At 41.0% G+C, this 25875-nt stretch overlaps 1 protein-coding gene across 1 annotated transcript in view; it reads right to left on the bottom strand.

Annotated features, from left to right (window-relative positions):
• Nucleotides 1-25875, bottom strand: part of EPHB6 (EPH receptor B6) — a 68858-nt gene that overhangs the window by 4582 nt on the left and 38401 nt on the right. The window contains exons 5-12 of the mRNA XM_035313452.1: nt 25030-25368; nt 12603-12727; nt 11584-11746; nt 10623-10737; nt 7709-7764; nt 7476-7595; nt 6820-7067; nt 5726-5941 (exon numbers count right to left, since the gene is read on the bottom strand). Coding sequence (XP_035169343.1) covers nt 5726-5941; nt 6820-7067; nt 7476-7595; nt 7709-7764; nt 10623-10737; nt 11584-11746; nt 12603-12727; nt 25030-25368 — 1382 coding nt within the window. The remainder of the gene's footprint in view (nt 1-5725; nt 5942-6819; nt 7068-7475; nt 7596-7708; nt 7765-10622; nt 10738-11583; nt 11747-12602; nt 12728-25029; nt 25369-25875) is intronic.

Raw genomic sequence — 25875 nt, 5'->3', positions numbered from 1 at the left:
AATAGAATAGAATAGAATAGAATAGAATAGAATAGAATAGAATAGAACAGTTCAGCTGGAAGGAACCTACAAAGATCAAGTCCAACTATCAGACTATTTCAGGGCTAATCCAAAGTTAAACTGTATCATTAAGAGCATTATCCAAATGCCTCTTGAACACGGACAGTCATGGTGCATCAAACACCTTCTTAGGAATTCTGTTCCAGTGTCTAACTACTCTCTTAGTAAAGAAGTTTTTCCTAATGTCTAGTCCGAACCTCTCCAGACAGAGCTTTGAGCCACTGCCACACGTTTTGTCACTAGATACCAGGAAGAAATGATGGGCACTTCCCTACCGCCCCTCCTCAGGAAGCTGTAAAAAGCAATGAGGTCACCTTTTAGCCTTCTTTTCTCCAAACTAGACAAACCAAATATCCTCAGCCACTCTTCATAGGACATGCCTTCCAGAGCTTTGATTAGTTTTGTTGCCATCCTCTGGATGCATTCAAGTATCTTAACATTCTTTTACAGAATCACAGAATCACAGAATCATCGAGGTTGGAAGAGACCTCCAAAATCACCGAGTCCAATCTCTGACCTAACACTAACAAATCCTCCACTAAACCATATCACTAAGCTCTACATCTAAATGTCTTTTAAAGACCTCCAGGGATGCTGACTCAACCACTTCCTTGGGCAGCCTATTCCAATGCCTAGCAACCCTTTCAGTAAAGAAGTTCTTCCTAATATCCAACCTAAACCTCCCCTGGTGCAACTTTAGCCCATTCCCCCTCGTCCTGTCACCAGGCATGTGGGAGAATAGAGCAACCCCCACCTCACTACAGCCTCTTTTAAGATACCTATGGAGTGCGATAAGGTCGCCCCTGAGCCTCATCTTTTCCAGGCTGAACAATCCCAGCTCCCTTAGCCACTCCTCCTAAGACTTGTTCTCCAGACCCCTCACCAGCTTTGTTGTCCTTCTCTGGACTCGCTCAAGCACCTCCATGTCCTTCTTGTAGTGAGAGGCCCAAAGCTGAACACAGTACTCGAGGTGCAGCCTCATCAGAGCTGAGTACAGGGGGACAATCACTCCCCTAGTCCTGCTGGTCACACTGATTCTTATGCAAGCCAGGATGCTGTTGGCCTTCTTGGGCACCTGAGCACACTGCTGGCTCATATTCAGCCGACTATCAACCAATACTCCCAGGTCCTTCTCTGACAGGCAGCTTTCTAACCCCTCATCTCCCAGCCTGTAGTACTGCTTGGGGTTGTTGCACTCCAGGTGCAGGACCCGGCACTTGGCCTTGTTGAACTTCATACAGTTGACCTCAGCCCATCAGTCCAGCCTATCCAGATCTTCCTGCAGAGTCTTCCTACCCTCGAGCAGATCGACACATGCACCTAAGTTGGTGTCGTCTGCAAACTTACTGAGAGTGCACTTGATCCCCTCATCCAGATCATCAATAAAGATTGTAGAACCCAGAACTGCATACAGTATTCCAAGTGAGGCCGGACCAATGCTATATGTGGTGAGATAATCATATCACAGAATCATAGAACAGCTTGGGTTGGAAGGGACCTCAAGAACCATCTAGTTCCAACCCCCCTGCCATAGGCAGGGAGGCCGCTCACTAGATCTGGTTGGCCAAGGCCTCATTCAGCCTGGCCTTGAACACCTCCAGGGATGGGGCATCCACAACTTCTCTTGGCAACTTGTTCCAATGCCTCATCACCCTCTGAGTGAAGAATTTCCTTCTAACCTCTAATCTAAATCTCCTGTCTTTTAGTTTAAAGCTTTTACTCCTTGTCCTGTCAATATCCAATTGAGCAAAGAGTTTCTTTCCATCTTTTTTATAAGCCCCCTTCAAGTACTGAATGGTTGCAATGAGGTCACCCCGGAGCCTTCTCTTTTCTGTAGGCTGAACAGCCACAGCTCTCTCAGCCTTTCTTCGCAGGAGAGGTGCTCCAGCCCCTTGATCATCTTTGTGGCCCTCACATAATAATCACAGAATATTACATCTTTTGACTGGCTGGCTACGCTGTATGTAATGCAACCCAGAATACACTCTGCCCTCTTGGCTGCTGGCTCATATTGAGCCAACTGTCAACCAGCACCCCCCCATCCCTTTCTTCAGGGCTTCTCTCCAGTCACTCATCTCCCAGGCTGTGCTTATATTTGGCATTACTCAGTTGCAAGTGCAGAATATGGCATTTGTTCTTGTCAATTTGACAAGAACCTCCCTTCTTATAGCATTCTTATAGCATCTTGTCATAGCATTGTGATGGTCCAATGCTCCAGTCTATCTAGATCTCTCTGCAAAGCTTCTTGTCCCTCAAGAGTCCACAGCACTTCCAAGTTTAATACTGTCAGCAGTTTAATAAGGATGCATTCAGCTCCTGCATTGAGATCACTGATAAAAATACTGAACAAAACTGGCCCCAAGATTGAGCCCTGGGGAACAGTAACTGGCTGCCAGCCAGATATAACTCCATTCAATGCAGACATCTGAGCCCTACTGTTAAGCCAGTTCTTCACCCAACATACCATGTACTAGTTCATCTCACAATTGAACAACTTGTCTAGAAGGGTACTGTGAAGGGCAGTAGCAAAGCCTTACTAAAATCCAGAAAACCTGCTACCTTCCCTTAATTTGCTAACCGGGTTATCTTATCACAGAAGGAGATCAAATTAGTAAGAAAGGACTTTCTTTTCATGAACCCATGTTGGCTGGGCTTGATGATTGCCGTATTCTTTAAGTGTCTTTTATTGGAACGCTGGATAATTTTCTCCATAATTTTTCCAGGTACTGAAATTAAACTAACAGTTCTGTAATTTTCAGGGTTTTCTCTCACGCCCTTCTTGTAAACTGGGATAATGTTGGCTAGTTTCCAGTCAGCAAGGATCTCCCCAGATTCCCAACATTTTTGATAGATAATTGAGAGGGTTCCTGCTATAACATCTGCTAAGCCCCTCAGTACTCCAGGATGAATCCCAGCAGGCCCAGTGGACTTAGAAACATTCAACTCATACAACTGGTTCCTTATAATTTTGGTCTTAACAAATGGAAAGTTGCTGCTTCCCCGGTCATGGTTGTCCTGTTTTCAGCTGGGATAGAGTTAATTTTCTTCCTAGTAGCTGGTATGGTGCTATGTTTTGGGTTTACAATGAGAATAATGTTGATAACATACTTATGTTTTAGTTGTTGCTGAGCAGTGCTTACACTCAGTCAAGGGCTTCTCAGTTTCTCATGCTGCCCTGCAAGCGAGGAGGCTAGGGGTGCACAAGAAGCTGGGAGGGGACAGAACCAAGACAGCTGACTCAATCTGGCCAAAGGGCTATTCTGTACCATATGACATCATGCTGAAAAATAAAAAGGGGGGGACTTGGCCATGGGGAGAAGACCACTACTCCTGAGGTCTGGCTAGACATCAGTCAGTGGGTGGTGAGCGATCACATTGTGCATCACTTGTTTTGTGATCCTTACTTGTTAAGTTACTAGCTTCATCCAGTAATAGTCCAATATTTTCATTAGACATCCTCTTGTTATTACTATACTTGAAAAAGGACATTTTATTATCTGAAATATCACTGTCCAGTTTCAACTCTGGTTGAGCTTTTCCCTTTCATGTTTGCAAATGCAAAATGCTGTGCTGTAGTCCTCCTGCGTGGCCTGACCTTGCTTTGAGAGATCATATGCTTTCTTCAAGTTCCTCCTGTTTGTTTCTCATTTCTCTTTCAAAGAGTTCTCTTTGTTCTACATACATTGATGTACAAGCATTTCAGATGGGCTCCCAAGCCCTCAGTGCCCTCTGGACAGGCGTAAATGCTCCCATTAACTGTGCCATTTCATGACTTGCCTACAGCATTCCTGGCATCAGTTCAATTTAAAGCCCCCTCAATCAGTACTGCTAGCTTACAGACAGATAAACATTTTCCCATCTAGATAGATGGATCCTGTCAGGCCCCAGCAGACACTGTGTCTTGGAGAATCTGCCATGGATACAAAAAAAAAAAAAAAAGGATTCTAGCAAAGGCACGAGTGTTGGAGCCAGATGTTGATGTCCTGAGCTTGCTTGTTCCTTCCAATGTCTTTCACTTTATTAGGAAGATAGAGAAAAATACTACCTGAGCACCTGAATCCTTTAGTAGTCTTCCTCTTTTGATTGACCTGAAACTTCTTGATGCACCATCGATATGGTGGTACCTACATGAAAGAGCAGGAGTGGGTAATACACTGAAGGTTGTACTAAGTTCTCCAGTACTCTAGTGACCTCCCTGACCTGAGTGCTGGGAAGGCAGCAAAATTCTCTGAAAAGATTATCTTGTCTGCAGATGGGTGCATCATTTCCCCTCAAGAGGGAGTCCCCTATGACTATAACTCATAATGTAAACAATCAAAACCAGCAACTCCAACAACAGATAAACTGAGTAGCTTTTCATTAAGTCTTTCTTCTTTCTATCTCAACCTCACTGACTTGCAGTTATAACCTGACAGAAGAAATATGACTGAAGTGTTAGTTCTTCAAAACACACACATCTAAAATGTGTCTCCTTTCAGTGACCTAATTCTTCTTCATCCCCTGCATATTAAATGGCAGTTTCAACCCACCTGTTACTCTCCCTCATCTGACCCCCAGTTTTGTAATATGTATAACAGACACCTTAATTTCACAGGCAGTAAGTTCATTTGATGGTTTGTAGTAAGCCCATACATATTTACACTGGTTATCTTTTCTACAGGACAAAAACTGAAGCCCTCTTTCCTCAAAAGGTGGTAGCACAGACTTCAATCTCTCCTTCAGTCCTTTTAATTTCTTGTAAGAAGCCAATGAAAGTGAAAAGATAACCAGTTTAAGTAGTTTGTCCTATTCACCATCATTCCATAAAGAACTGCACTGATACTCACTCCATGCTTGCAGCCCAGAAGGCCAACGGCATCCTGGGCTGCATCAAAAGAGGTGTGACCAGCTAGTTTAGAGAGGTGATTATCTCCCTCTACTCTGCCCTTGTGAAGCCCCACCTGGAGTACCGTGTCCAGGCCTGGGGCCCCCAGCACAAGAAAGATATGGACTTGCTAGAGTGTGTCCAGAGGAGGGCTACAAAGACGATCAGAGGACTGGAGCACCTCTCCAGTGAAGAGAGGCTGAGAGAGCTAGGGATGTTCAGCCTGGAGAAGAGAAGACTCCAGGGAGACCTCATTGCAACCTTTCAGTACTTAAAGGGGTCTTATAAGAAGATGGAGAGTGAGTTTTTGCTCAATTAGATAATGATAGGATAAGGGGAAATGGTCCTAAACTAAAAGAGGACAGATTTAGACTAGACATTAGGAAGAAATTCTTCACTGTAAGGGTAGTGAGGCATTGGAACAGGTTGCCAAGAGAAGTTATAGATGCCCCATCCCAGGAGGTGTTCAAGGCCTGGCTGGATGGGACCTTAACCAACCACATCTAGGGGTGGCATCCCTGTCTATGGCAGAGGGGTTGGATTTAGGTTGTCTTTGAGGTCCGTTCCAACCCAAGCCATTCTATGATTCTGTGATTCTATTTCACATGGCAGAGTGGATCAGATACTCAGTTACAGTTCTCTGATGGTTTGGAATAGACAGCCCACAAAGTAGAAGGCTCCATCCCACTGATCTCTCTGGTCTGAAGATGGACTAAATACGGTGCACCAAATCAAGGAGGAACACAGAACAAATTTATAGCTGACAGCACTGCAGTAACTCACTCCACAGTAGGAACTCACCAGAGCTCCAGTATAGGTAGGATTTGAAGCATCATCCTCCAAAAAGCGAGACAAACCAAAGTCTGAAACCTTGCACACGAGGTTACTGTTGACTAAGATGTTACGTGCTGCCAGGTCACGATGCACATAGTTCATGTCTGAAAGGTAGCGCATGCCAGCTGCAATCCCTCGTAGCATTCCCACCAGCTGTAACACACTGAACTGTCCCTCCTTTTGCTGAAAGTGAAGAGGTAAACACAAGCTTTTATGACCACAGGAAATGAAACCAAAGAGCACGTTAATAAGGTGGATTTAGGACATTAGAGAACATACATCTTCAAACTCTAAAGGTTCAAGAACAGTAAACAAGGAAGGAAAATGGCCTTAAGGCAATGAATCAATCTCAAAGTCAGACGTCGGTGATCTGCTTCTGAAGACAGATCTCATATTGTAGCCATATCCTCCTATTTAGCATCTTACGTCTAGTCTCTCATTAACTACTAAGATGGCTAAATGAAGGGGAGCAGACAAATCTGTTCTTACTTTTTTGGGATCTTTACAATGAGTTCTATTTTTTATACAATGAGTTCATGTGCTCTTCAAAATGCACCTGCCGAAGTAGTTGAGTTGAGTTAACATCTGAATCAATAAAGAAAGAAGTGAAGCATCTATACTACAGAAATGTCTGTATTTTTGTTTCATTATTAGAAAAAACACTGGACATTCCGAGTCCAAAAATAATAACAGGTTTAATTACTTGAAGTCACTTGAAAACATTCAGTGGAATTAAGCCTGAATATTAGACAAACTTTTGAGTATGCACATAGGAACTAGAAGACCATGTACAAAGATAAACAATTTAATATCAATGAGTTTGAAAGGTCAAAAATAATGCAGAGATCTTATATGATGGGTGAGCTTTTGGAATATTTTCATCATGTTGGTCCAAAGCCACTTAGCCTGGTAATTTTCTTTTATTTCTATTGCACCTGCAGAGGGCAACTGAGAACTTGTAGTGAAGGGGGAAGAGGAAGGGCAGGCAAAATTATCAGATTCAAGAATGGCACACCGCAAGGTGAAGAGGTAACAGTTGTGGGGGTGTCTGGTTGTTGTACCCTGAGGAAGGAATCCAATGATCCATTATCCATGAACTCTGTAACAATCATGACTGGTCGGCTCTTGGTGACCACACCCTCCAGATGGATGACGTTGGGATGTTCAAATTGCCCCATGATGCTGGCCTCACTCAGGAACTCTCGCCGCTGCTCATCTGTATAACCTGACTTCAATGTTTTAATAGCTACTGTGCATTCACGTTTCCCTGGGTGTTTTAGGCGCCCAAAGCACACCTCTCCAAACTCTCCTGTCAGGGAGGGAAGAAACACACCTCAAGTAAGGAAACAGAGCAAAATGTTTAGTCAATTGCACTAAAACATTATAATATGGAAGACTCCAAGCACCATTTGGAAATACACTTACTAGGACCGTTTGGGTCAAGGTAAAATTCTCAATAAAGGCTCTGAATTCAGTCTGCTCAGGTTCAGGTTCAAGATTCAAAATGAGGAAGTCAAATGAGTCTTCGAAGGGTGTTTTAAATTTGGTTTGGAGCCAGCATCTGAGTTTAAGTAGGTTAAGATGAATTTTGCAAAAATGAACATTAGCTATCCTGAGAGACTTTACGTGTCATAGTTGGTTCCATTTCAGGAAAATAATGTATCAGGTGTCAAGGTAGGCAAGAAGGTGCTTCAAAATCTGAAGATGCTCACACTACCTGATCCAATGACCTCCTCAATCTTGATGAAGGACACATCAATCTCCTTGGCAAACTCTCGAATAGCTTCATTGGGATCCTCGTAGGTTGAAGGATCAATGTAGTATTTTACTCCAAGTCCTGTAATAGAGGAGATAGCCCAAAACATCACCAGAATCAGCCCCTGAGAGAAATGGGTGCTAGTGACTCCTGAAGAGATAGGCCTTTGGCATCTGTTGCTCAAGAACACTTACCTCGTGTACTGATATACTGCTGCAGGCGGTCTGTATATGGAGTCTCCCGCCTTTTACTGCAGGACATAAAAGAAAGGAATGTCAAAACACATGCAAGTCTCCCTTAGGATATTAGGGTAGGCTTCTCAGTGCAAGACTCAGAGAATCCTTTAGTTCAGCGATATAAGTGTTAAGATCCTGCCCATCTCTTGGTAGCCAGTGCTAGCTTGTTTTCTATCTGGTAGTTTTTACACTAAAGTGTGCAACAACACTTTAGACATGACAAATGATATGGAATTCAGCACTATCCTGAAAAAGAAAATCACAGTTTAATGTTACTGTCTTGGAAGTCTCCTTGGTATTCAGGATAAATGTGTATTTTAATTTCATTTAATTACTACAAATTATTCTTTTCAATACTAATAGAAACCATTTCCTGTAATGTCTTTTAAGTTCTTCAAAAGCATTCTAAGAACCATGTATTCAAATTACAACTGCATAAAGTGTATAAATTCCACCCCACAAGATCACTTCTTTATTTCCCTTCTCTCTTAACAGCATTTACTTTGACTATTCTTTTCATTATAGTACTCAAACCCACCAACACAAAAGCAGCTGGACAGAAATCTGTTCTGTGATCTATACACAAGTAGCTCAGAATAGGTACAGTCTTTATTGCTGTAATATTTATTGCAAATAAGTGTCTAAATTACAGTAATCACAGGTGATTCTCAGAATTGGCACTTCTCATATTTTGTTATCCCTTTAAATGTGTGCTATTCAAGTCATTTTTTCCTCAAATGATCTAGATGTTTTCCAACTTCCATCTTATTCTTCGTTTGCTCTTAATAGTCTATTTTTTAGTCACTTCCTTTGTTTGCAACAATATTTATAAGCAGCTTTTTTTCTCCCTGAAGATGTACAATTCATGCTAGTTTACAGTCTTTTCTAAATCATATTAATTATACCATTGATATAATTATGCCATTGATATAGATAATTCATTGTAAATCAAACCCTGGTTTCCTATAGTATTCCTGCTGTATACAAGAATTCTTGCCCATTCATATACTTTACCATTTCAGCACAAGACCTTCAATCGGATTCAATTAGCATCTGAAGTCAGACTTTCATGAAACATAATGTTACCTGTCTTTACTAAGAAATCTAATTCTATCATTCTAACAGAAAGCTGTGTACTATTCACACTTGTGGAGCTTATTTCTTAAAATTCTGCTAAAATTCCAAAACCATGGATATTTCTACATTCAAAGTCTGTTCTTTCTGTTGTTGAAAGAAATTGGCTTTACTGGGGACCAGTACCTACAAACTGTAACTGTGCTACTCCTCTTGACAGTCAGGTCTACATTCAGATTTTTATAGGTCATCTAATATATCAATAGTTTGATATCATAAAAACAAAATAAAATAATTACCTAAAATAGGTGTTTCACATTGCGTATTGGCTGGACAATATGCACCAAAACCAATTTATTGTATTTGTTTCCACATATATTCTGTCTTTTAAAGAGCACATTTCATGTGGACTTCTTCATTTCCTTCATCATCAAACTTCCTTTTCTTATCAAAGACAAATTTTAAATAGAAATTTGATATCTCTACTTTTTCTGAATCACTATTACATGATCCTCTGTGTATAAATTAAACTATTTTTATAACATTTTTTATTTATACATTTACAGAAACCTATTAATGTTGTTCCCCGACACAGATTTGATAATATTAATTTACTCTGGATTTGAATCATTGTTTTAGAAAAATATATGCTTTATTGAGTTGTGCACATAATATCAAATTCCCAGCTGTAAGAAATTGTATTTTAAGTGCTCAAAGCTACAAGAGGAGGCAACAATGCAACTATAACAATATTTGGTAATTTTCTTTTTTCCAGAAAGAAAAAATATTAAAAGTGAATACACAAAGATGGAGAAAACATATTTAAAAAAAAAAAAAAGAAAGAAAGAAAAGGAAAAAAAAAGGAAGAGAACAAAAAAAGAAATGACTAAAACTAGATGTCATTTTCTAAAGTAAAGTGCTTTATATCTTTCTTTGGTTCAACAGACAAATCTAAAATGTTCCTCTTGTGCAGAGGCATAGTAGTCCAAAGACACAGAAATCCATTACAGACAGTCCAGGGGATTAAGTTCAAACTTCAATAAATTCAAGAAGCAGGTGATGACTGTTTCTTTTCTCTTCCCCCTCACCCCCCTCCCCCCCCCAGCCATAGTTTACTTCTGTGTGTCTAGATAGCTCTGCTAGCCACCTTTACTTTTCTTTGTTTTTAAAATTTCTGCCCCAATCTCTCACTGTGACAGACTATCTCTACATTGACTTATCTTTTTTTTTCTTTTTTTTTTTTCTTTCCAAAATAGAAAGTTGTGTTTGATTTCTTTAACCCATATTTTATGAATCTGTGTTCCATGGAACCATGTAAAATGTACAGTTTTTATTCTTCAGCAAATGAGCTAGCTACAGACTCTCAGTCCTTGGTTAAAGAGTAGTTTGCAGTTCCTCAGTACCTTCTTAATTAACGTATCTAAATATTTACTCCACATTGTCATCACATTGTCTCATTCTTCACTTGCTTAATTACAATGTAATTTGCAGTCACTTCTTGAGAGTGATGCATTTAAATACCTTTTGATCACCAACTTTATAAAGCTTCCATTGTGTTCTTAGTGCTACCTAGACAAATCTCAGCTAAGTAAGTACAAGAGTGGTTTACCAAAGGAGAGGCTTCTGACAGCAGAGCAATGGGGAAGGATTTTTCCTTAATTAGAAGATGTCATCCCAAAGACATCTGAATAAATGTAGATCAGGCTGTTTCCCTTGGGAATGGATTATGAAGCCAGGGTAAGAAAGTTCTGCTGTTTAGGGTGCAGGCACTGGCACATGAGAAAATCAAGGAATTCACCTCTTGAAGATGATGGCAAGGATGGCAATGGCAGCAATGACCAAGAAGGCTAGACCACCAAGCGCTGAGCCCACGATAAGTGGCAATCGGTCCTGCACCATCTCCGAGCGTTCGCCTAGCAAGGAAGACACAGACATACACACACAAATGCAGAAGACAGGAACAATTAGGGTTTCCCATCTGCTCACCTAGGACTCACCCATAATTCCAACCCTATAAGCCCTTTGCCTTCCAGGCTAGTCTTGGTAATTTAGCAAATGCTTGTCTTGATTATTGCTTTGCCCCTGCAATTGTGTTTCTTCAGTGCTTACCTTCCAGTTTCTGAAAAGCTAGTACTCCATCTCAAAACACTTTTCCTTGTCCACTGACATGTGACTAGCCATTTAAGTGTAAGCCAGTTCTAAACCTGAGCTTTGATCCCCCCTGTTATTTTAGCTTGTACGTAACACACGAGTACATTTGATACAGACCAAAAGGCATCACAAGGCAGTATGTTGGTCTGTGCGTGAATGGATGGTGATACTGTTAGATAGATGGTAAGGTTCTATGTACATGTCCTGTGTACCACTTATCTTAAGACTTTCAGGGCATTCAGCTGTAAGTTGTCCTGTGACAGCTGGAGACCAAACTACAGCAGTATATAGTGCTATGCACTGTAATACCCTCCTAAAGAGAGTTCTACTGACACACTCTGCTCCTGCTGATCAGACGCACAGAGGTATATGAGAACAAGGAGTAGGACGGGAGAATATGGAAGTAGCAGTGGCTAAGGGAGTGTAAACAACATGCTGTGACACCATGAACTTTCTTTGATAGAACAAATCCATATATGCAAGTTCCTATATACAGGCACACAAGTTGAGCAGTAATGTCTGGTAGCAGTCCTCCCAGAGGATATGTTAATACAATCAATGACATACACTGGTGAAAGATGGGCATGTACAGATCTGAGTCCACTTACCTCCCATTAGAGTTTGAAAATACATCTTTCCACTGTATGGACCATAGCCCACTGCTGTTCTAGCTCGTACTTGGAAGGCATAGATCTTTCCTGGGCTCAAATTTAATATGGTGGCCATGTTAGTTTCACTAGTCAAGGTGAATGAATTATCCTCATCTTCTGCCTGTGAAAGTCAGTGACCAAAAAGGAATGTGAGACTTTTGACCATACGGCAGTTTCCTGAGGGTCCAATATTCTTTGAATCCATTAGAGAGTATCCCAACCCCACTTGATATTCTAGACCTGACTTCCTCATACACTACTCACTGCTTCTTACTGCTACTTCTCATTCCTTTATACATAGGTTCATATATTTATATAGTCATATATTCACATATATTTATGTGAGAGATCAGAAATAGGGAATGGGAGCTTGTCTTAATGGTCCTATGGACCTCTTTCCCTTAAATCAAGTAGGAGTCAAGAAAGATGTGAATGGAAAACAACTATATATTTGTCACCCTGTAATTTCAGCACATAAACATGTAACTTGGATCTGCCACTTAGTAAATGACAGTGCACTCCTCCACCCAAAATTTCTTAGAGATCTTCATCCAGGCATAAACTGGGACACAGAATTCCCCTCCACAAATAAAACACAGGATGTTGCACTAAGTCCAATTTCAATATAGACATTTGGAAACTTGATGTACTTCCAATGTTACCTGTATCAGGTGGTACTAAACTTAGTCAGTTGTTTCAGCTACAACTTTTTAGCTTAGCTACATGTCTTCTCCCTTTTTAACATCATCCCCAGATGGTCCCAAGCTGGGAAATGCAGATGGAAAGATGTTAAATTAAGAATATATTGTGAACTTCTGTGCTTGCTATGGTTTGTTCTTCCCTCATAACTGGAGCATTTTATCCGCCTTATCCAGTCTGATCCAAGCATTCATCTCCCAGAAAGGCTTCCCTTTTCTCTGTTGCACAACAGCTATATAACAATCTGCATTGCATCACTCTCATCACTCTCTTCTCACCTTGTCAAAATAGCGTAGCTGATAATCCAGGATAACCCCATTGGGCTGGTCTGGCTGAGGCCAAGACAGTGTGATGCTGCTGGTAGTACGACTCACCTGATGCATCATAGGGACTGCAGAGGGGACTGGAATGAAAGAGAGAAAGGAAAGATTGCAAAGGGAAAAGGTTAACAAGGACCAATAGTTGAATATTTATTATAATGAATTAAAAACTTAGTTCAAACCCTCCTTTAATTTCCCTTAATTTGCATTATGAAATATTTTGTAACATAACCAGAAGAAACCCAGCTACAATTTTACTCTACTGAGGGATACAGTCACTGACAACTCATACAAAAAACGAAGAAACTCACATCTAACTGATCATGATCAGGAGTTTTGAAATGGTATACAATGTAGCTGGAATCTTATTTTGGGCTTCAAAAATTGAAATTTTTACATGTAAGATGAATCACTGATTGAGCATTTAATGCCACTGCCTTGCTCTAGGGTCATGCTTGAATAAACAATATGATAGAGGCAAGAGCAAAAGCAGAGCACACCATCTCTTTTAAGCTTCTCCCCAAGATTATAATTTTTTGCTGTGGGGTGGATGGGAGAGGAAGTAATATGCCTGCCTGAGTAACAGAGGTCTTTCACTTCCACATCACTGTTACAAACTAGCAGATATCAAAGGATGAGGGGACTGATGAGTTAAGGAACAGACTTTGACGTATTCCTCCATTCAGTGGTTCCAGTTCAGTTGCAGATCATAAAGAATGAAAGCATCTAATTTTCACAGCCTGATCTAGTTCACACTAGTTCCTGAATCTCATGCCAATCCCCTGCAGGACTGTTACCTAGTTAGCAAAACTACTGTTGTATTTGAGACTCTTGGTATCCCTGCAAGTCATCAAGCCACAGAAGTCCAGTCTGAATGGGCTTCTAATCAACACTATGGCCTGGAATCAACAGCTCCAGGGCCAGAGTCACTGTTAAGTGTGTATGTGTGGAAGCTTCACACACAGTTCTGCTGTCTGTTCTTAAAAAGCATGGTAACTTTCTGTTTTAGTGAACAGGCCAGCTTGGTATACTACACAGATGGAGCTGACTACCTTCTTGATTCCACTAGGATATTTAGTGCTTAAAGTCTGTGTCAGATACCAATTATTATAGGGAAAATTCAACTTTCCTTTTATGGTGGTATTACTCAGCATGGCAACTGAGCTCCACAACTACTGCTCTCTCATTTCCCCTCCTCAAAGGGAAAGGTGAAGAAAATATGATGGAAGGGGCTCATCTCAGTTGAGATAAAGACTGGGAGATCACTCAACAATTATCGTCATGGCCAAAACAGACTCAGCACAGGGAGATTAATGTAATTTATTAACTATTAACTATTACTAACAAGATAGAGCAGTGAGAAACTAAAAACAAACTAAAAACTCCTCTACCCCACAAGTGGTAAAGGGGAACAGAGCAGAGAACAGGGCCTGTGGTCAGTCTATGATGCTTCGTAACCACCTCTCCTTCACAGTCACTCTCTTCCCCTGCTCTAGCGTGGGGTCTCTCCCACAAGATGTTGTTCTTCCTAAACTGATCTATATTGGGTTTGTATGGCAAGGTTTTGGTAGTGGGAGGCTACAAGGCTGGCCTCTGTGAGAAGAATCCAGAAGCTGCCCCATGCTAGGTAATGGCCAATTTCAGCTGGCTCCAAAGGAACCTGCTGCAGGCCAGAGCTAAGCCAGTGATGTTTGTGCCTCTGTGAGAGCAGATTTAAGAAAGGGAAAAAAAATGCTGGGGAGCAGCAGCTGGGAGAGTAAGGAGTGAGGAAACAGTCCTGCAGACACCAAGGTCAGTGCAGAAGGAGGGCAGGAGATGCTCCAGGCATGCAGTAGAAGTTCGCCTGTGGCCTGTGGAGAGGCCCCTGGTGGAGCAGGCTGTCCCCCTGCAGCCCATGGGTCCCACATGGAACAGATCTCCACACTGAAGCCCATGGAGGAGCCCCCGGTGGATCTGGTGGATGTGGCCTGGAGGAGGCTACAGCCCACGGAGAGCCCCCGCAGAAGCAGGCCCCAGGCCAGAGCTGCAGCCTGTGGAGAAGAGCCCACACAGGAACAGGGGGTCTGGGGGGAGCTGCCGCCTGTGGGGGACCCATGTTGGAGCAGTTTGCTCCCAACAGATGGGCCCCTTGGTTTGGACCCACAATGGAGCAGTTCTTAAAGAACTGTTTGGTGCTGCCTTATCAAACATGGGGCAGCTTCTGGACTCTTCTCACAGAGTCCATCCCTGCAGCCCCCTGCTACCAAAACCTTGCCACATAAACCCAACACACCTTTACGTACAAAACATCACACTTAAAAGAAGGCTTTGGAAGCATGAATCTAAATGAGAAAGCAAGTACCAACTTGTGTCTACTAACTTTAGAAATCTTCTGATAGATTGTTCTAAAAGTCTAAAGCTCAGCTCAAGACTTTCAGATTTGCAGAACTGCCATTACTTATCACTAATTTGAAACTCATTACATCAGAGGAAGGTGTTGGGAGGAATGGTTTAAAAGCGGAAGGTTAGGAAGGGGATGGGATCAGAATGGAAGACTGGTGAGGAGGATTGTAAATATGATTAAGTGACCTTGCAGCTGGGAATGCTTAAAGGCTAGGTAGTAGTAACATAGAAAAGCACGTACATTGTACATACTGCTGTTTATGCTCTGTGTGTTTGGCAAGAAGTACATCTGTATTTAGCTAACAACTGTTTGGTAGACTCAGAGGTGCCCTATCAGACATGCTTGAGCTCCCAGCCTTGGTATAGAGAAGATTGAAGAAGTACAGTGAGGATCACAGCACGGTGGTATAAACTATTCCTGTGCGTACCCTTGATAAACAGGTGTAAACAGCAGGCTGGTGATCTAGCATGGACTGAGCTTAGCAGTGCCTGTGTCCCTAGATGTGTGCATGTGTCCATGTGTTGCTTCAGGGATCCCCCAGTTGGTGAGGTAATGAAAATAAATCTACAGTTTGCATTTTAGCCATGAGCCTATGGTTGTTCCTGCTGCCTGTGCTGATTCACACAGAAGAAAACAAAATATTGAAGATAATGTGATAAATTATTTCAAATTCATTTTTTAGTTCACTGAGCTAAAAGTAGATTACAATGAGCAACAGTCCAGCCACTATTTGTGGTAGTTTTGCTTTTCATTTTATTGTTCTCTAAAGGCATCATTCACACATTCTGATGATATCAGAAGTACAGAATACCTAATTAATAGCAGGCCATTTCCTGAAGTAGTTAGTTCTTCTAAATAGAAGAAAAAAACATATCTTCAGAGCAGGAAGGGAGATGAATAGATGTTAAAGCCACTTACACATGAGGTTTTTTGGAGAATGAAAATCGTCTTCAACTACAAGGTATTCCCAGGACAATGCCATCTTAATGTCATATTGGAGACAGTCATTTCAGTGATACTTACTTAATATACAGGTACCTCTTAAGGCAAAGGTCTAAACCAGTAAAAACATTCAGTAATCCACCTATCTGAAACAGTTCAGATTTTGATACTCAGGTCAAACTTTATTAAACATTGACCAGGGATCTCTCCTACCATTTCAAGTAAGTTTGGTGTCTTAAGACTATAGCTATACTGGGAGAAGAACTCATTGAGAGCAATCCTTCAGAGAAGGACTTGGAGATTCTGGTGGATGATAAGCTTGACATGAGCCAGCAGTGCATACTTGTAGCCCAGAAGGCCAACTGCATCCTGGGCTACATCGAAAGAGGAGAGGCCAGGGAGGTGATTGTCCCCCCCTAAGTACTCCAAGTGGGCCCCTTGTGAGGCCCCACTGGGAGTACTCCATCCAGGTATGGGGCCCCCAGCACAAGAAGGATGTTGACCTGTTAGAATGGGTCCAGAGGAGGACTGTGAATATGATCAGAGGGCTGGAGCACCTCTCAGCTGAGAGAGCTCGGGCTGTTCAGCCAACAGAAAAGAGAAAGCTCCAGGGTGACCTCATTGCATCCTTTCAGTACTTAAAGGGAGCTTATAAAAAAGATGGAGAGTGAGTTTTTGCTCAATCAGATAATGACAGGACATAGGGGAATGGTTTTAAACTAAAAGAGGGGAGATTTAGTTTAGAGGTTTGCAGGAAATTCTTCACTCAAAGGTTAGCGGGGCACTTGAGCAGATTGCTCAGAGATGTTGTGGATGCCCCATCCCTGGAAGTGTTCAAGGCCAGGCTGGATGGGCCTTGGCCAAACAGATCTAGTGGGTGGCATTCCTGCCCATGGCAGGGGGGTTGGTACTAGGTGATCTTCAAGGTCCCTTCCAACCCTAGCCATTCTGTGATTCTATGATACCATCATATAGCACATACAGAACAGCCAGACCCAATCAGCATGGGTTTATGAAAGGCAGGTCCTGCTTGACTAACCTGATTTCCTTCTATGACAAGGTGACTCAGTAGATGAGGGAAAGACTGTGGATGTTTCTTACCTTGACTTTGGTAAAGCTTTTGACACTTTCCCACAACATTCTCTTGGAGATACTGGCTGCTTATGGCTTGGATGGGCACACGGTTCTCTGGGTAAAAATTTGGTGGGGTGGCTGGCCAAAAAAGCTGTGGTGAATGGAAATAAATCCAGTTGGCAGCCAGACACAGAAGTGTTTTCCCCCAGGACTCAGTACTGTGGCCAGTTCACTTCAATATCTTTATCAATTATCTGGATGAGGGGATTGAGTACATTCTCAGTAGATTTGCAAATGACATCAATTTAGGCAAGAATGTTGATCTGCTTGAAGGTAAGAAGGCTCTGCAGAGGGATCTAGATAGGGTGGATCAATGGTCCAGGACAAACTGTATGATGTTCAACAAGGCTAACCGCTTGTTTGCTGCACTTGGGTCACAATAACCCCACGCAATACTACAGGCCTGGGGAAGAGTGGCTGGGAAGTTGCCTGGCAGAAAAGGACCTTGGGATGTTGGTCAACAGCCAGATGAATATGAGACAGCAATGTGCCCAGGTGACCAAGAAAGCCAATAGTGTCCTTGCTTGTATCAGAAACTGTGTGGCCAGCAGTACTATAGAAGTGGTTGTCCCCCTGTAGTCGGTGAGACTGCATCTCGAATACTGTGTTTAGATTTGGGCCCCTCACTGCAGGAAAGACATTGAAGTGCTGGAGTGCATTCAAAGGAGGGCAACAAAGCTGGTGAAGGGTCTAGAGAACAAGTCTACAGTGGCTGAGGGAACTGGGGTTATTTAGCCTAGAGAAAAGGAGGCTGAGGGGAGACGTTATTGATCTCAACAACTACCTCAAAGGAGGTTGTACTGGGTTGGGGGTTGCTCTCTTCTCCCAGGCAACAAGCAATAGGAAAGGAGGAAATGGCCTCAAGTTGCACCATGGGAAGTTTAGGTTGGATATTAGGAAAAATTCTTCACTGAAACTGTTGTGAAGCATTGGAACAGGCTGCCCAGGCAAGTGGTTGGATCGCCATCCCTGGAGGTATTTAAAAGATGTGCAGATGTGGTGCATGGGGACGTGCTTTGGTAAACTCATCAGTGCTAGGTTAACAGTTAGACTTTATGACCTTAGAGGTCTTTTTGAACCTAAATGATACTATGATTCTACCTTGTACCTGCTTCCACCGAAGTGCCAAAAGAGTATTTTCCTTTGCATGCCAACTATCAACAATTTTGTTAATGGAACACTGGTTTCAAAGGTTGTTTCATGTATACATGCAACCAGTTCTTTGTTGACTTATCACTTTTACTAATTTTGCTATTTTCACATAGGGTTTATAAATGGAGACATGCAAGGTTCTTGCCTAATGACACAGTCCACTGACAGTTGAAATCATAGGGCCTGACTGAAGCAACAATTAACTGAAAGCAAACATATTTTGAGATCAGATTTTTAAGGAAGTCTGAAAATGACTGTTTTTTTTTTTTTTTTGTTTTTGTTTTTTGTTTTTTTTTTGTATTTTTGTATTTTAGCATTACTATTTATAAAATATCAAGTGTATGGATAAATTCTTGTACAGGTACCACATATAACACCTAATGGAAGATATAAAGTAGTCTAAACATTGGGTAATACAGCTTCCAGATTTTATTTTTCATGGGCTGTCAATTGTAACTCTCCTACATGTCAGGACAATATTCTTCCTGGTAACACACAATGGTAGATTTAAAATATTTAGAGCACCATGAAAATGCTACATTCTCTGACTTACTAATGTTTGGCAAGTTTCTGCTGCTTCCTTATAATGCTGATGTCCTTGACAAGCAACATGTGCTTGCAAGCCTAAGAATTTTTCTACATCAGCAGACAAGGTAAGGAAGGAATGTGAAGGAAATAAGGATACCTCTTCTGCTTCTCAAGCGCTACTCAAGAAGAGCCTATTGATTCAGATCTCTAAAGACCTTTGTGAAAAATAACAACAGAACAACAACAAACTTGTCTTCCCTTGATTTAGGAAATGGACTGGAAAAGATCTCAATTTGGATCAATATAACCTGTTGCCAACTAATCTTCTTGAGCATAGTCAGGTGTTATACAACCCAAATTTTCTTTAAAGGATGTGTTAAGGTCCCACAGCATTTCCTCTTCTATCACCCAAAGAGGCCATATAGCTGGGCTTGCAAGCACCAAGAAAGAGAATAAGCCCATGGAAGAACTGATTTTTTGATGTGCAGCAAATTGGAGCTCTGAAAATATCAAAGGAAACTAGGTCATCACCATCACTTATTTTTTAGCTTCATGCATGCAATTCACCAATAAATAGTGCTTATGATGCATTTGCTTGTTTTATCAAGGTATACTGAAGATACAATGATACAAGATTTCATGAAGAGATTCCTTATCTATCAGTACACATGATATATAAATGCTACCTTCCTGTAGGCCTGACAAACATGGCTTTTGGAAAACAGGAATTAGGATATCTTTATTGCCTAGGAACTACTTTAACACTGAGTGGGATCACAAAATTTAGCTACTGAAAAAAATAAATCCAAACAAAAGGTCAGAGGTCTACAGATTTTATAGAAATCATTAAAAAATAACTAAACTCACCCTCAGCTATGCCTTCTTCTGTAATGAAAGCCCCAAATCTACCATTCTCATATTGTCTTTTCTCCTCCTTTACTTCTTCAGGTATTATCCTATTATCCTCATTTTCTGAGCAAATGGCATTAAACCCAAGCTTTGTTCCACACTCCATCTCATTTATAATCTTCAAGGAAGATATCTGAATACAGAATAGAAATCACTTTCTTCATGTCTTTAATATCTTCTCTTTCTTTTGAAAATGCCCTATGTCTTTTCCACAAACTTCAGTTGAGTTCTTACCCTTTCTCTAAAATATCTGAAAATCCTGAAGAAGTATCTCAGGTTGTCTTCTGTTATAACCTTGTACTAAAATTCCTGTGTATGAAGAGTGGTTTAGAAAGGCAAATTGGTTAGTTATTTTCACCTCCTTTATCTTTATTACTACTGTTTCTTATAAATGGATTCCACTCGTACCTAATATACAGAGAATTTTCCTTTATATCACGAGGTGCCATGTGACATATGGACCTCCTATTTCTACCTTCTCAGAAACCTTCCATCTTCATTGTAAGAGCTGCTGAAACCTGCAGTGTGAAAACAAGCACATTCATTCCCTGCTTATGCTGCAGAGAATTAAATCCCAGTCACACCTGGCCAAATCTGAATACAACAAAGTTGACAAGTGTCAAAAAATATATATATATTTCCAAAGAATTTGTCCTATACAAGAGGAAGACAATAGAGTTGAATTCTTAGGGAACTTGAGTGCTAAAGGTTGGCAATTAGGATCATAAATAAACAACTTCTTACTTTGGGAATTAGTGTCATTCATTCACTGGATGATGAAGACAGAGCTCATATGTTGTTTGCTTTACCTGTTTGTTTTAGCCTGGCAAAACACAAGAGTATTTATTTTTTTGTCTACAGAACTCTTCCATATCTCTTTGGAAAAGCAGAAAACTTCAAGCAAATTTTCCTGATCAACTCATCATCCGTTTGCCCTTGTAAACTCAAAAACATACTCAGAGTTTAAGTCTTTCCTCATCTCCACCATAAAATCTTCTATTGGGTCCTTTGAAATTTCCTTGCATTACCCCTAACTGTCCTTTTCCCCATGCAACTTCTTACACAAACCTTCAGACTCTCTAGCTTTTACTTATGCAGTTCTACACATTTTTGATATTGCCAGGTCCCACTGCTCTGAATCTAGCTCTTGCAGAAGGCTGCTATCTTTTCACAGGTACAAGGCAGCCTCATCACATCACCTTTATATATCTGTTTGCTCTTATCTTGTCCAGATTTTGTCAAAAATTCTACTTGCTTTTAAAAGTCTGTAGGGACAACATTTGAGTCTCTGCTGTCTTTGTCCCTTCATCTTCTAGCTAGAAATGCAAAAACTGCCTGAATGAATAAGTTCAGAACAGTATAGCTCTGGCAACAGACATTATTACATGCCTCAGTTGAAGGTATAAGAAAAAAAATGGACAGGCAGTTACAGCTGTGCACAGAGAATTATTTTTTTTTCACAGTCCTTTAAATGAAAAACTGACTTCTGTCTTGAGGCATGAGATGAAGCAGTTGTTTACCATGATGAATATACTTGAAGATGTGATTTATTTTTATTTTTTGACTTTTGAAAAATAAGGTGGTTGGTTTTTTAAGTTCTGTGGTTTCTCTTTGTCAAGTTCTCTGCAAAGAAGCAATTTCATAATAGCCTTTCTTCATGCAGTTTGTGCTATACGGAATGGCCTCCTAACATCTTTCTACATATCCTGACACTTCTGTAACTATTCACCCTCAGCACTTCAAACATGAGCTGAAAGTAATTGGAGAATGGAGGGAAGGCAGGGGAGTAGGGGGAAGGGAGAAGAGTAGGGGGAGGGGAGGGGAGTGGGGGGAGGTGAGGAGGGAGGCGAGGCGTGGAGAGGCGAGGCAGGACAAGGAGAGAAAATAACTATTCCAGAGCATAATATTGCCTAAGGTATCTTTAACATAGGGGCGGAGTGTGGGGAGGTGTATTTTTTGGATCAGCAAATGAAGGGACACAGAGAACTCTGACAGCTGTGGGAATAAGTACAACATTCAGAAGCTGCCAGCACTGAAGGGTCTTTCTTTTGCCACCTTTAATTTAATAGAAACCAAATTTATGATATGGCCATCTTTCTCCAATTTGCTTTCTTTCACCCTCCATGCCCTTCGGTCCCCTCGTCTCTTTCAGAACATTAAGAACCTGAAATGTTCATTTTGGCTTGTACAATAATAATTGTTAAAATGACAATAACAAAAAAACAAAAACAAAACAAAAAAAAAAACTAAAGCTGAAAAGCTGCTGAGGGGATTGAAGGGAGGGGGCAGGGATGCATGACAGAGAAAGCAGGGCTTTGTTAGTATGAGCTGTCACTGTGAATTGAGGGTGGCTCATCTCAAGTGCACTCCTAGCAATTTCATGGAAGAGCAAGAAAAAAAATGCAAACACAAAAGCAAGCCTTCCATTACACACTGCTGTTTCAGAACTCTGGCCTCCTGTCACTGAAGACTGCTTCAATGGACAAGAAACTCACCTTGGAGAGAGACATCCAAGAATTCTAACATGCCTAGACACACTAAGAGACACCCAGAGGAACAGGAGTGGTCTGAAAAGTCAAACAAAACCAAAAGAGAGCAGATTGGCTGACTCGAGGCAGGAGGAGAAATAAGTTCCTCAATTAAATTACCTCAGAAATAGATGAAGAAGGCATACATGAGAAGCACGAAGAAAATGAATTGTTCAGGGTGTTAATAGAACACCTGCCTATCTGCAGCAGAAGCCAAAGGATCTGCCTGAAATTACCATATGAATTACCAAGCCATATCTTTTACTGTAAACAAAAATTGACCACCCACTTGCAGCCAGACTCCTAAGGGGACCAGGTATCCTATCATATACATGCTCAATGTCTTTCAGGTAATGAATGGTTCGAAGGGAAGAAACAGACTTTATTAAACCACTGGCGTTTGCTAGCAGTAGGAAGTTGTTGGGGTGTGTATATGCACCCTTACTTTCCATAGCAAAGAAGAAACAGAAATCAAAAGATGTGATTTAACCAAGATCACAATCTCACATCCAACCCTGCAGCATTTCTTTTGAGCTTTACTGTTTCTGCAGGGGTCTCTGCATCTTCAGTGTGGAATCTAATTAGGATTTTATTTAACATTTACACTTCTCTAAATATTTACAGACATTTTCTGTCAGTTCAAATTGTTCCCCCTTTTTCTCCTCGTTACCACATTACTCCTCATTATATCCTCTTAACCAAGTTTGTATACAACTCCTCTCCATACATGCTTTTACATGCTTATAAAGAACACATGCCCAGTCTCACACTGTTGACATTTAGCAGAACCATATGCATGTAGTTGTCTCCAGCTGCTTCTGTAAGTCAGTCTGTGTACAGGATATTTACAGAAATACAGAATTTACTTGATGATACTCTTTCTTTTCTTCCATATATAAATCTTCTGTGTTCTATCAGTCAGTCTGACCTTCTCCACAACCCTTTTATCTCTCCCTTTCTTCTGACTGCCCGCACATACTATTAGTACTGTAGTTCCTAGTCATCCTTTTGACTTAGGCCCTAGCTACAAGAATCACAACACTTTTGTGAAAACTGCAAGACATTTAAAAATTTCTGCCGTGTAAAAGACAAAAAAATCTTTCTTTCCTATTGACAGAAGAAAAATATTTCAAGACCATTTATCAAACCAGCAAGGTTAAAAAGGCAAGAACAAAGTACAAGTCAACACAAAACATGTAGAAGAACCTAGAGCAGCTCCAATAAAATAGCTATGGTGATTGTTTCTGGATCCTTTGTCAAAATTCAGTTTAAAATCTCCCTAAGAACTGTAAGAACTGTAGTTTTCATATTCATTTATGACTCACTCAGCTATATGGTATTAACGTGCTATACCAGGGTCATGTGTATTTAGGTGATGAGTAAATGTTATTATGTATATTTCTTGTTATACAGTGCCTATCTTTATTCTTTATCTATATCTTCATCTTTAGACAGTGCCTATCTGTCAATTTTCTACCTCCTTACTTTAATAAGCAGAAATGCAAAAGGTGAACAGATTTGATGAATCACAACAATACTTTTTGGAGTATGAAGTTGTAGAATAATTGCTGGAAGTGACTTATTGGGACTAAAGGTATGTGCACATCTTACAGGAAGGCATGGCATTGAGGAAACTTCCAGGGTGAGATATAGTAGATATGCAAAGGACCTGTTCCGTGATAGTGCCCTTGGCAACACAACCTGCAGCCTTAGATATTGGCAACAAGCGGGGAGCTTGGTGTGCTTTCTCTAAAAGAAATTGCATGCAGGGTGGAGCAGAGTGGAGACACTGTGTCCAGGCTCCGTGATATCACCACAGGGATGAGGAACTTCATGGTACTATGGAACTGATAAATCACATAGTCAGCCCAGAGCCAGCTGTTTTCCATTTTTTGTCAAAATCATGTCCTCTAGGTGAACTTTGCTCATTATAATCTCATTTTAATAGAATCTTAGGACCCAAAGAACCTGTGCTCCTGTTGCTTCAATAAACTTCACTGGTCATTAACCTACTTGACTGAAGGTCTATCGTACTATTTGTGCAGCCATGATCATGGTAATTCAGTATATTGAATGTGACTAGACTTACAGTGCCAAATTGGGCATCACCCAGAATCTAAGCCCAGATGCCCCCAGCCCCTTTGATATCTGAGGACAAGCTGGAATACAAAGTGATTTAGTTCCTGCCAAACTTCTTTACCCTTTAATGAAACAGAACTGAAATGAGGGAAATTGAAGGTGGTGTACAGGAACAATAGAAGGTGGAAAAACAGAGTAACTCAGAACATAGACAAAAAAGAAAAATGAAGAGGTGAAAAATGCTAGAAATACTCTATAAATTATAAGAAGATGAAATGGAGAAGAGTAGGATGTAGAGGAGGTGTAGAGAAGATTAAAATAAAATTAAGAAATGCTCTCTAAGAGCTGCTGTGGCAAGCTAATGCTCAGAAAATCTGCATCAAGCCCTGATAGTGTCTCCCATCTTGCACAATGAAGCTACATGCTTTCTCTGAGCCACAGAGCTACATTCCCATTGCTATATTCTCCAGGGCAGATTCTGCCTCAACAACTCCTCTCCATGTACAAGTACATCAGCTGATAAACTCATTATTTTCTGCCAAGAGGAAAGAAAGGAAAGCCCACTCAACAGAAAGCAAGAAAGAGAAGGTACGAGGGGAAATCATGGAACTGGCACATTAAGATAAAAAGCAGACACAACACAGAAAGCTTCAGGATGTAAAACGTAAAAGTGAATCAAATGAGAAACAGACATGGAAATTTTGTTTCTCAGATAGAAGGGGTTCCTCACCTGACTGGCTGGTGCTAACATTGATTGTGGCATAATGGGGTGCTTCTGAACTCAACTCAGTCACCAAGTTGACAGCCTGGATCTCAAAGGTGTACTGCACACGGGCCAGCAAGTTGGAGACCTGCACACGACTTTCTGTCAGACCCATTTGGCGTGGTTCAAATTGTACACTGTCTCCACAGCGCACACAGGGTCCTGGAGAACCTGTTGGGCATACTTTGCAGATGACATTGAAGAAAACATCTTTGCGGCCACCCAGGTCCTTGGGAAGGCGCCAGGTCAGGAGAACGTTGGAGCCAACAATTTCATAGCTAAGGTCACGGGGAGCAGAGGGAACACCTAGAAGACAGAATGAAAGACAAAATCCTATGAAAGAATGAGAAAAAAGTGGAGGAGTGATGAAGACAAAGAAGGGGGGAAAAACATAAGAACAAGTTACTTTTTATTTCTCTTCTCTAGCTCTTTCTCTGTACAAGGTTAAGAAAAACATGTTCTTTGCTACATCATACACATACACACTGGAGCAGCCACACTAACACATTTTATGGACACAAAGTTGATGAGAAAGGTCTTTGTTTCAAGAGTTTCATTTTTCCCCAAAAGAATGTTGTTGGAGTGTTTAAGAAACCTCCAAGCCTTTGAAATACTGAGTTTTGCAACTTAGTAAAGATTTGTGTCTAATGAGACTTCTAGATCTCTCCTTTGGCACCTAATACCTCTGAATTCTCTCAGACTTTAGTTAGACTGTTCCATCAGCTGTGGGAGCTGAACCCCACTTACCCTACAGTTATTCCTGTTACCAGCCAGGCATGAGGAATAAAATCTGGCAGCAGAAAAAAAAAAAAA

Source organism: Oxyura jamaicensis, chromosome 1 (assembly GCF_011077185.1).
Source record: "Oxyura jamaicensis isolate SHBP4307 breed ruddy duck chromosome 1, BPBGC_Ojam_1.0, whole genome shotgun sequence".
NCBI lineage: Eukaryota > Metazoa > Chordata > Aves > Anseriformes > Anatidae > Oxyura > Oxyura jamaicensis.
Note: the sequence above shows the minus strand (reverse complement) of the source record. Positions and strands in the feature narration are given on the sequence as shown.